The 12,646-nt window shown below is 37.1% G+C and overlaps 1 protein-coding gene across 1 annotated transcript in view; it reads right to left on the minus strand.

Annotated features, from left to right (window-relative positions):
- DNAAF9 (dynein axonemal assembly factor 9) overlaps window positions 1-12,646 on the minus strand; it is a 78,835-nt gene that overhangs the window by 45,938 nt on the left and 20,251 nt on the right. Inside the window, exons 5-11 of the mRNA XM_067297262.1 lie at window positions 10,294-10,390; window positions 9,179-9,285; window positions 6,601-6,678; window positions 3,967-4,065; window positions 3,245-3,300; window positions 2,030-2,165; window positions 345-426 (exon numbers count right to left, since the gene is read on the minus strand). Of these exons, the coding sequence (XP_067153363.1) occupies window positions 345-426; window positions 2,030-2,165; window positions 3,245-3,300; window positions 3,967-4,065; window positions 6,601-6,678; window positions 9,179-9,285; window positions 10,294-10,390 (655 nt within the window). The remainder of the gene's footprint in view (window positions 1-344; window positions 427-2,029; window positions 2,166-3,244; window positions 3,301-3,966; window positions 4,066-6,600; window positions 6,679-9,178; window positions 9,286-10,293; window positions 10,391-12,646) is intronic.

Here is a 12,646-nt window from a genome sequence, read left to right on the forward strand (position 1 = left end):
TCCACACCCCCCTGAGCAACCTTTTTCAGTATCTGACCACCTGCATAGTACTTTTTTTCCCCTAAAATATTGGGACAAATAAAAAAAAAATACAGGAATACTTTTGAATCATTCTTTGAGAATATCTGGCAGATTTTCACACAAGAAGGTAGGACGTGCCACAGAACAGTGTTCTGCCAAGATTTTATGTACTGCCTATGGAATTATGCAGTATCTAGCACTGAATAAACACTGCATGGCATAACACTCAAAGGAATCAAAACCACATTTTAATCAACACAATCTTAAATAAACAACAAGAAGAATTGCCTTAAATGACTGCTTGATATTCTTAATACACTTACCCAGGAAAGGAATGTGAGTGGTTCCAAAGAAATAGGTCCTTGAACAAGCCAGAGGTCCCTTTGGAGATACACACTGCACTACCTAGTTGTCAGTATTAATGAGAAACAAAAACATCTCAGTAAAAAAGAAAAAAAAGAAAAAGTGCAATAATTAACAATAAACTAAGTTTCCCCCTAAGTTTTCTAAAAACTGACATACTACAGGGAGTGCACAACACGGGACCAACTGGATTTTTAAAAAGTGACTTACGTTTTCAAAGGTATATTTCACTTTTGACTTGACCTGAATGGTTCAAAAGCTTTGGAAAGAAGATGAGCTCTGAACTGCGTAAGTGTTAAGAACATGTTTTCAATTTCGCATGTCAACTGCTCTTCTCAAGAAAAGGAAAGAGTGTCAGGTTCCCACAAGAATGCTCACACTTGATCTTATTTACTGTTTTCGAGACACTCCATTAAAACAATGGCACCTGTATCTCTAAAAAAAACATCTTTTTAAGAACAGTGTCAGAATCTGAGAACAACTGATGGGACAGGTACTGCACCAGAAAAAAATTTCACTTGAATTATGAAAGGTATCAAATGGACTTAACTGGAATTTTAAAAAGGGGAAAAAATTGGAAGTGTCTGCACAGAAATAGTGTTAGAGCAGAAAATGGAGGATGAGATTTCACTGGAATGCTAATATGATCCTTTTTTGGGCCTCTGACCCATGTAATGTGTCCATCCTCAAGGCAGCCGTGTATGAAATGTCATGACAAGATCACCAAAATCATTCCTTCAATCATACGTTCATTCCATGATGACCTGTATTCAACAAGCCACATCCATCTACTCAACAGAACAGACTTCTGACTCGCACAACTGACGGACACTCCTGCAGCCCATGGCGATCGGCTGGCAGGGAGAACTGCACAACGCAATCTGCACGCTACCTCTCCTCCTTCGCTGTGAGTTACCTTCTCGATGCACCCAGCCCAGCCAGCCAGAGGATCTGAATTCCCTGGGGTCGCTTCCCCAGTTACGTCCCCTGCGCAGTAGGGCAACAAGCCATCGACCTCATGATATGTTTTAAAACCAAACTTTTACTTGAAAATGGAAACAAGTTAATCTCACAACTTTATCTTAACATTCTTTTGAGCACTAGAAGAATTTTCAGAGTTTCGTGAACTGTTTGGTTGCTGAAACACAGACACACGTGTATCCAAATTCCAAAATGCGTTGTATATTTACAAAGTCATTGTCAAAAAAGCATCTTTTCTTTTTAAGAAACAACTCTCATTCAACTAAATTACATGTGTCATAGTTAATATATCATATACTACCATTAGGAAAATTCTCATGTTAGGGCTAGGTCAAGGGTCATCAGAAACATTTCCCCACACATTTAGAGCAGCAGAGTTGTTTAAAAAAAGCCTTTTCAAAATAGAATTAAAAAAAGTCATTCAGCAGCCCATGAATAAATATCCACTGTACGTTGAGAGAGAGAGAGAGAGAGAAAGAGAGAGAGAGAAAGGAAAATTTTCCTTAAATTGACTGATTAGATGTTAAGATAACTATGGTTTTGTATGTTAAACATTGGGTATTTAACTCATGAAAAATAAGTGCTTTCTAGACACAAAAAAAAAATATGAAGGAAATAACAATAAACTGCTTAAAAATATCAGATAATTATTTTAAAATCTCACCATATGCTTAGCAGTGCTTCCACCAAGGCCAGTGTTTCGAACCAGATGTCCTTCCGATGGAAAATTAAAGTTACCAGAGTTCAAGTTTTCTTTAGTTGAGTGGCTACCAAACAGAACAAAAGGCTGCCGGCTAGGGCTAAGGAAAAAAGAAACCATCAGCACCACGATACTAGAAGAAAACTTACAAATAACATAGGAAATTGAGGCTTTCAAGTCTGATGGAATACCTACTGAATTTTTCACTAAAAGAATACATCAAAAACAAAAAAACCCAAATCCCCAAAACAGATGCAAAGACTGAAGCCACAGAAAACTTCATTGCATAGATCAAGTTCCACACTAAAAAAAATTTTTGAATTCACAAGATTCTAATTTCTTTTGTATACAACAACATATCTCAAAGCTATTTCTCAAATGATAAGCAGCAGACTGGATTGTAAGACCTTGCTATTAGAAGTGGGGTTTTGGGTTGTTTTGTTTTGTTTTCTTTTTCTTTTTTTCTTTTTTTTTTAAAGCAAATTGCCTTGAAGACTTGAGTAGCTTAAAATTTCTCATTGTGGAAAACCCTGAAATAAGTAACTGGAATTAAGCAAAACTGTTTTGGTTTTTATTCTGGCTTTGGGCCCAAGATTCAACTGGCAAGGTCAAGGTTTTTCTTTTAATTAAGTGCAAGAAAGATAGGATGCTGAAAACAATAAAGGACACTGAACTCCACTGTATTTCCAAATAAATACTAATCTACAGAGACATTTAAGTAGCTAAGCAACCTTTATTTAGCTCAAAACAGCAGAATGCTTGCTTTTGCAACATATGACAACCAGCCTTCCCCTCTCACTTATGACTGTGCTGAAATAAAATAAAGGTGACTTGTATTCAGCAACTTAAGATCTTTTTTTAAACTGGTCTGCTTTTAAGCATTGATCTTGTGGGTACTGTGGCACACAAAAGTATATTGATTTCTTCAACTTTCATATTGGAATTGTTTTTGAGTAACATGAAAACATACAGCCAAGTTTTCAAACAGGGCTATCCTGTTTAATACATCCACGAGTTTATTTAAACATCTGAGCATGAATGCACAATATTGACAATTTCAAGCATATCAACATTATGTATGTAACGAAACCGCAGCATTCTTATGACATCAGAGATATGGAAATAACATATTGAGATACAAGCGAGATCACAATTTCACAGTGAGATGATGAGTAATACCTGTTATCTGTTATATGGCTCGAAATCATCCCATGACTGAAATAACTTCTGAAAGGCTGTGAAGAAGAAAAACGCATTCTGATTAACAAGTACATGAAAGGACAGTGCGAGATATCACTGTCATTAAGAACAAGCCTGAAAACTCCTCAGCGCTCAAAACTATTCCCAACCTCCAGAAAAAACCTCAAACACCATTAGTCTCACATTTGCTTGAAAACAGACAGCAGCTACCCCCCCAAAAACCTATAAGCAGATGCACTGTACTATTTTTACCCTATTCTATATATTATCACTGATAATGTTTGAAACTTGACATGGGCAACCTCAGCTTGTCAGGAAATGCACACGCAGAAGCTCCCACCAAAATGAGATTAGATCCACCTACAAATAGGGATTTCTTGTGCGCACATGAAACAACTAAATTTCATTATCAGTGAACAAACAGTCAACCTTGAGTTACAAAGTTGTCACACCACACAGTAAGTAAGGTGAGTTGTCAACTTTTAAAAAAACAAGCTTAAAATTAGGATTCTACTCCTCAAACGTGAAAGGAGAGATGGGATACGGAGGGGGACAAAAATGCTGAATACTTATTACTATTATTAGTATTTTACTATTATAAGTATAATTGATACTTATATCCTACTATTACTTATGCTGGATATTTATTACTACTTCTGCAAGGACACTGGCATTTCAAAGACCTTCTCAAGTAAACATACCTCCCCCGCCTGAGATTCTGATAGCTCCAGAATGAAAGGAATTTCAGTATCAAAATTAGCAAAAAAGCTGGTCCACTGGTGTTCAAAAGTCATTAAATCCTGGAAGAAAAATATTCAATGTGTATTCATTACAGCACGCATGATACCAGAGAGAGGAAGTCACAGCCGTGTTATTGAATGAACTCAAGTTATATTAGAACAACATAGCTTATATTCCACTACGCAGTGTAAAGCACAACCTGACCACTGAGACAGTAAGAAAGTGAACAAAGGTAAATATCTTCTAAAAGTTAAGGTCTTCCAGGGGGAAGGGGCTGAGGGTATTTTGTTTGGGGTCTTTTAGTTTGTTTGTTTGTTTTTCCAGGAGAGGAGGTAGGAAAAGGGACAGAGCCTTCCATCCACTAACTGCTTTTAATCTAAGAGTACACTGTTTTGAGATCATTCATAACTTGGACCTCACATTTCCAATAAGACTTTCAAAATGAGCACATGGATAGATTTAATTTTTGTTTTTAAATCTGTACATGGTTCTGAAGTAGATTTAATAAATGAGCTTAGGGATGGAAGATGAGGAACAGGGTGGGGAGTTTGGGAAGCTCATGATGTTCAACTGGCAAACAGGCATTTCTTCACCTGCATTTGTTAAAAAAAAAAAGATACATGTATTTTACACACACACACTCCCCTCCCCCCCCCCCCGAAAAGAAAATACCAGTTACACCTCACTAAAGCAGAGGATGGAAATTAAGATGACCCACATGTAAGAATCATATTCAACTTAAAAAAAAAAAAAAAAAAAAAAAAAAAACCAGAGAAGCAAAAACAAAAGAGTGTGTCATGCTGATAAAGCAGGAACCTTACAGAACTACAAAATTTTAAAATGCTCGCCAGATTAATTTCACTGCTTGTCACATATTAATTTCGAAGGAGAGAGACATCCTGATTTTAGGAAGTGTTTTTCAAACACATAACAAGCAAACCGGAATTATAATTCTAGCAGTTGCATGAATATTATACAGTATTTCTTTTCAACCACTTCATTAATGTAGTAATGAATGAAATGTAGACGGTGAATCCTGATGAAATCTCGCAAGCCTTCTAAAATAATAATAAAGGCTATATTAGTGGTTTAAAATTAAGGTTTACATTTAGGGGGAGAAGCTATCATTGCAGAACATTCCAGCCTCAAATATGTTTTTCATAGAAACTAAGAGCTAAAGCATTTTTGTCAGCTTATTTGGAACATGCCCATATTGTACAGAACATTAATTCTTTCAAATCCCAAGTAGAGTTAGAATCAGAATTTCCTGACAGCAAAGCTGCATTAACCAAAAAAGAAAAAAAATATATGAACGCATATCTGAACTTCAAATGCTCTTAAAGTACACCCAACTATATCCTTACTGGGAAAATGAATCATTTTTAAAATTACCAATTTCTGTGAAGTGAGTAGTATGAAAACCCCATCCATTATTGTTAACCTTTTTCAGAAAATCTGAAGTCAATTTAACAACTTTCACCCTCAAGAAAACCTTTAAAATAGTAGAAATAAGTCTGCTACAGAGTAGATGTATCAGGTACAAAAAAATAATCCCGAACATCTATCTGTACTCCAAACTGAATCCTTAACGTAACATTTCCCCCACTTCCACGGGAAAGGAGTAAAAGAAGTATCTTGCAGCGTGACTATTAGACTGACAGCCGTATAAAGTTTGATGTTTTTTAAATCATCTGTATTAAACAACATGATTTTTAAATTTTCATTAAGCAGTAGTTACAACAACCCAATAGGTTGGAAACCCACCCATATTTTATTAATAAAGGATACTTCCTGATGACCTTGCTACATTTTAGAAGCCTATTTTGCTGCTAAGCTAGAAAACTGAAGAAAAAGCTACAACCATTACTCCTGAATACCTGAACTACATTTAGACAAGGGATAGCCACCAATGCAAAAATTTGTCCGAAACCAGTTCAGGTTGAAACAACTTCTTGTTTTGAAGAACTGAAGAAATACAAGGAATTAGAAGGAGCAGGCAGAAATTACATGAGTTCTCAAAACTGAATTTAGAGACAAATAACCTCTACTAATATACACATATTCCTTTCGTTTCTAGCATCGAGATCAAACCCCTCATTACAACAAGGGAATACTCAACAGTGCATGTTTGCATTTCACGAAGCATCAGTGCTGCCACTGTGTGTCACTGTTATCCACTTAAACTAGCTCATGGAAGCGTTTTCTCCTGGAATAATGGTTGTATGTTAAAGTGGATTTTTTTCCCCTTACCACAAGGGAGGACTGAAACACAAACATTCCCAACGTTTTATACTCTGTACACAGTCCTATGGCCTAAAGAATATCCACACCATCTTTTAGGAGAATTTTAGCCATTTTAAGGAATTATAAGAATTTTACAGAATCCAAGACAAGCTATTTTGTTGTTCTACAGAAGTTGTGCAGACTTTGTGGATGGGGTCAGGAAAGGAAAGAGACCCTGCAAGATCCTGCAGTCCACAGTGTACAGATTAAGTCTGCAAACACTCTTTAAAAAAAAAAAAAAAACCAACAATTTTGCTCAGCAGACATGCAAACGGACCAGTAGTTGGCCCAGCAGATTTCACCCACATTACCTCAAAGAGCAAGTCCTCCAGGGAAACAGGATCCATTTTGCTGTATGTTTTCCACAGATCAACGCTGACATCCATTAACTGAAAAATATTTTAAACGTATTTCCGTGAAAAATGCCACAAAGAATGCCACAGATACAGGTTTGCGTTGCACTGAAACGGACTAGCAGCATACCTGAGAGTCCTCCTTAGCTCTGGGAAGCCTGAAGTATTTTTACAGTACCGGTTACAAAAGAATCGACCAAATCTGATGCAAATGTTATGGACACTGGAGAGACTCATCAGCTCAAGTGACAGTTTAAAGTACATGTAAAGTTTTGTTTGCATCTTTCAAACAAATCATTTCCCCAAAAGCTTCTCAAAATTGAATATAATTAATAAAAGCCAAGAAAGACATCAGCTGGTGCAGCCAGAAGGGAAAGATTAAGTTTCCCAAGAAAGGGATTCCAAGGTTACTAGTCCTTACATGCTAGTCAATTCTTACAGTAAGCGTAATGTAAATTTCAGCAATACTAGACTAACTTAGCAAGCAGCATTGCTTTTTTTCAAGATGCCTATGAAGACTATTCAGGAATGTATTCTTAAGGGACACTCGTATCCAAGTAACTTCTGCATTTACAGGGTTGCCCCAACCAATTAATTCAAATTGCATCACTGACTGGAATTTGCTTAAACCACTTTTTTTACACAGTTATTCCAACTACTTGTATGATGAGATGAGGCAATAAAGATTTCCAGGACATGGCTTCTCTTCAACTATTGATACAGCAAATTCTCTGGATTATAGCATCTTGACCAACTGTGACTTCATATAATGTTTGCTCTACCGCAAAACACAGGAAACAGTTCTTAGCTGCTACATTTTTGTAGAAGACAGGAAGTACCCTTAGAACAGCAAAAATAAAATTTGTAATTTATCATCAGATTATTTTGAACTCTAGGAACATGGAATGCATAGCAGAGGGAAGGTAAGTCTGAAGAGCTAAAAACACATTAGGAACACTCCCTTTTACTAATCATAACAGTATTAATTTTTAGATCCTTTACAGCAATCCCAACCATACTTAAAAAAGAAGAGATCAGTTTTTCCCCCCCATCTGTGATATACAGCAGCTGCTTAACAGATAATCATGCATAAGCAGTTACATAAAAAGTTAAGAATGCCACTTCCCACTTGAAATCCCCTTATGATTTTAAGGGGGAAGAAAGCAAGAGCTCAAGCTGGAACTTGGCTGAAATGTGAGAGTTAACACACATACTCTGAAAAAACAGATTCCTAAGAACCTGCATCGCTCCTTTTTAAGGCTGCAAGAGTGCCATGAGGGCAGTACTGCCCTTCGCAATGAAACGGAAGGGGCTCTGCCTTTACTAAGGTATCACTACACATAGCAGCTGCGGATTTTCCCAAAGCTTCCACAGAATCATGAAGCAAATCGTGCTAGGGTTACACTTAAGTCCCAAACAGCTCCCACTAAATTCATGCAAATTTTCATTGACTAATTTCAGACCACTGGGAAGAGCTACTTATACCTAGTCAGACCTCCACAAGAATATTTACCTATTTAGGCTTTGTATCTAATGATTTTGACACGTTCAGACAACAATACTACTACAGTACTGGTAATGAAATGAAGAAATAAAGCACAGAGAAAGATTTCAGGGGGAAGAGTACAGAGCTCAGGAAGAGACAGGAACACTAACTCACAGAGGAGTTCTGAGCAAGTGTGCAAGTATTGCATGTGATGAAACTCTTTAAAAAATGGCAATATTAATTTCTTGCTTTTGTTTGAATTCTGACAATCAAAAAAGAACATTCCAGCTGTAAAAATGGAGGAGTGACAAAAAGAACAGGACATCTGCATTTCTGTGGCAGAGGTCCCAGAAAATGAAATGAAAGAAACTTCAAATACTTAAACATGCAGCTTTCCTCTGAAGATGCTGTTACAGTATACTTAATAAATAGGAAAACCAAATGGTGCAAGTTGCCCACAGTGGAACAGCAAATCCTTGTTAGAACTAGAAGCATCATCCAAAATCTTGACTATTACCCTATTTAGCAGGCCATAATGACCCAAGAATATATAATGCGTGAGAGAAAACCAGATATATTTGTTGTGGCAGAACCAATGACACAAAAATAGTCACTTAGCTTATTTTAAAGCATCGGTGACTAAACAGCTTCTCTTACACTGCTCTTGAAGTTCTATCACCATCTAGCAGACCTAGCATTTTTCTGTTATTGGCAGAGGAGGTTCTAAGTCTAGAAGATGAGAAAAAATGTTCTAAATCATGGCGGGGAGGGGCTGGGGGGGGGGAGAAGAATTGTCGATCCAGGACAGAATGTTGCATAGCCCATTCCAGTCTCTCAGTGAGTGTGTGGTATCTATCTCCATCCTTGGACATTTAAAACTCAGCTTGACAAGGTCCTGAGCAACTTGATGTAACTTAGAAGTTGGCCCTCCTTCAAGCAGTGGGTTGGGACTAGATGATCTCAACAGGTACTTTCCAATCTAAATTATTCCATGACACTATTTCTGCTTAAGAATGGAAAGGAAAGAAAATGGAAAACATAACTACTTACTTCATATTTCATTGTAAAGAAGCCATCACCCCCAATTCCTTCAAGTGCAAAAGCCTGCACTATTGGCCACTTTTCAACAATGAACATATCAAATATCTGTAGATGACCTGCAAAAGACAGATTCCACAGATCTCAAACACTGACAGTTTATTAACTTTCTATGAGATGTTACAGTTGCTCTGAGATTCTAATAAAGGACCTCAATTATTCTCTTTGTTCATACAATTTAAGATCTTTAACTGAAGAATAGATTTTGGTGAAGAAGGTAGTATTTGAAGAATCGTTTCTTTCTCCACCTCAAACTTTGTCCCTTTTTTTCCGCTATCAGCCTAGAAAAAGATACTCCTTCTCCTTGCAAATTAATGATTTTCCAGGCAATTAGGGCATACCACTTCTTCCCTCAAGAGAAGCAATTAAAAAAGTTTCCAGATTCTAAGCTCATAGCTAAGCTATGAGAGTACATGTGGAGCTGGTGAGAAACCAAAGCTAACTGAATTAGCTTGGTTTGAACTTGCGTAGTTCAAAACAAACAAAACAAAACAAAAAAAAAAAATCACTTTTTTTTAAATTTGTATTTCACCTGCTATGGCTCAAAAACCCAAGCATGTTAGACAGCAAAGCACTGCATGCACTGCTTTTGCATTATTCACTGCTTGGATACCACAAAGTACACTTTACTAAACAATATAAGATTACATTGTTCAGACTGCAAGGCTGGCTACAGATCATAACAGGAAGTCATGCAGTCCAGTCTTTTCAGCGCTAAAAAAGGAAACTTGCATAACAAAATGTTTATTCTTTCCCTACATAAAGAAGTACTTATCCGAAGCTCCCATCTGAACAGAGAACTTCTGTACGTAGTAGAACACACTTCTCGGAATGCAAATTATTTCTTTGCCTCATGCTATGAGCGTTCACTCTTTAGATGAAGTCTAACAGCTTACATTTTTCAAAAAGAAACACAACTCTTAAGTTAAAAACAAAACAAAACAAAAAAACACCAATGGCATATTAATCGTGATTGCTTACCAAAGACAAGGAAGTCTTCATTCACTGAACTACATGAATCGCATGCTGCAAAATGCTTACGCTAAGCATAAAACAAGCTAACCCACCTTGGCAGCTGTATGGAATACCAATTCGACTACAGTCTCGAACCATGTCTACAAAGCTGGAAATTTTGAATTCCTCAGCAGCTTCTTCATCTTCATACTGGAAAGAGTCATTTAAAATAAAATTTCACTAAGCATACCTAATTTGATTGTTAGTTTTATCCTAAAGAGCACTTTTATAGTATAGTTTTAACTCAATGGCACATGCCACTTTTTATAATCCACTAACTTATTACCTACAGCTCCCAGAAGTCAAAGAGCCTCTTTAGCCTCTGTATTTTGGAAATTCTGGCATGGCAGGAATGTATTCAAGCCAACTGAGACAGTTTTTTAAACCAAAGTTCATAAGAAGTGTTATATAAAAGCATAAATACATACTTTATTTTCAGTTTTCCGTGAAGTCTTTAAACATCACCTACCAGATTCTGGGCAGTCTTTAGACGACTAAAAATGTTTTGAGAATACCAACTGATGTGTCACAGAAAACTGCCACTGAGGAAAATCCTATTTCAAGTCACTTGCTTTTTGGAGCAAGATCAGAGGGCAGCAGTGTTTTATTTCCTTTTTTTTGATGTACACTGCTCTGAACTGAACAATATTGAGATAAATTAAATGACTATGAACTTTATTTGTATAAAGATCATCCAAGCTTCGGGGTACACCCAACAAATTTATGCTGGAACAAGTTACTTTAAGAGAAGCCTGAATTCAACATGCAGCCCAAGTTGCTACCATGATGTTTTCTTTCTCCAGGCCTGGCAAGCCAGATCAAAGTTTCAGTTCAAAGCCAATCTCCAACAACTGCCAGTTCCTCAAGAGGTAAAATACCATCAGAATAAAAACTTATTTTTCAGCAAGATGGTAGAAGCTTGCTCACTAAATATCTGCTATTACAGGTATAAATAGGGCCCATTCCGTAAAAGCTACAGAGCTATGACGGCCAGAAATATTACACAGTACGCAACAAAATCTTTTATTTTATATTATTTGGCCATTGTGAAAATAGACATTCTTCAATAACAGCTTCAGTATCAGTAATAGCCCTCCACTAATTAGGATTTTTACTTAAACTCCCATGGCCCAGTTAAAGCTAAATAGGAAGGAAGGAAAGAAGGGCAGGCGATAGTATTTTTCCAAGATTCATAAAGAGATACACAGAGACAGATATGGCATTGCTTTGTTCATTTCTAAACCTCTGAGCTTTTTTTGTTTCAATTGTATAAATGCAAATATAACTTAGTTCTATCCCTAAAAAGATCCTCTGCTAAAAAATACTACAAACAATCTTCCTTTAAGCAGGATGCATCTAAAGGCTGACACAGCAATGTTTTATTGATTCTGTGTCATAAGTAATCTAGGAAATTGGCAATTTCTATACATTAGAAATGTGACACAAAGTGCATCACTCAGCTGACATTCACATGAAGCAGTAATTAAGCAAACATTTTATTTGCAGCACCAGAAATCTCAAGATTTTCTATTTATTTCCCTCTGCAGTTTCCAGACATAGCAATACATTTGGTTTACCTTTCTAGTTGCACCATTAGTTCAAGCCAGCACTGTGTGATTAAGTTATTACTTACCCCAATAGACTACACAAAAGCCCATAAGCAGATGCAGTTTAAAATTCAAAAGCTTAAACAGACTTATAACTACTTATTGCAGTAGTGCTAGCAAGGGCAGTTTAAAAACGACTCCATTCTTGATTCCAAAACGTGTGGGTTTAACCACCTCCAGGATGTGCTGCAAGATCTGCTCTTTACAGTAAGTTTTTAGTGACAGAAAAGCCTTATGAGGGTAGTCTTTAGATTTTGCTGTAGGATTTACATCCTTTGGGCAAACAAAGATTATGAAAAAAATATAGGCTGGGGACAGACTGGCTGGGGAGCAGCTCTACAGAAAAGGACCAGGAGAATCTTAGTGGACAGCAAGTTGAATGTGAGCCAGCAGCACCCTAGCAGCAAAGAAGGCTAGTAGCATCCTGGGTAGCCACTCTCCAACACCTACAAAAAGGTCATCAAGAGGACAAAACCACGCTCTTCAGCGTTGCGTGGTGGCAGGGTGGAAGACAGTGAGCATGATTCAAAACAAGAGAGGTTCAGATTGGATAAAAGGAAACACTTTCACCATGACTTCAGTCAAGCAAAGGAACTGTTGCCCAAAGAGGTTGTCTAGTCACCATCCTTGGAGGTTTTCAAGACCCAACTGGATAAAGCCTCGTGTAACCTGGTCTGATCTCATAGCTGACCCTGCCTTACTTAGGAGGTTGGACAAGATGATCTCTAGAGGTCCCTTCTAGCCTGAATTATTCTATAATTTGGTGATATAAACACACTACCAAACAGCCACACAGAAA

The sequence above is a fragment of the Apteryx mantelli genome, chromosome 5 (genome assembly GCF_036417845.1).
Source record: "Apteryx mantelli isolate bAptMan1 chromosome 5, bAptMan1.hap1, whole genome shotgun sequence".
NCBI lineage: Eukaryota > Metazoa > Chordata > Aves > Apterygiformes > Apterygidae > Apteryx > Apteryx mantelli.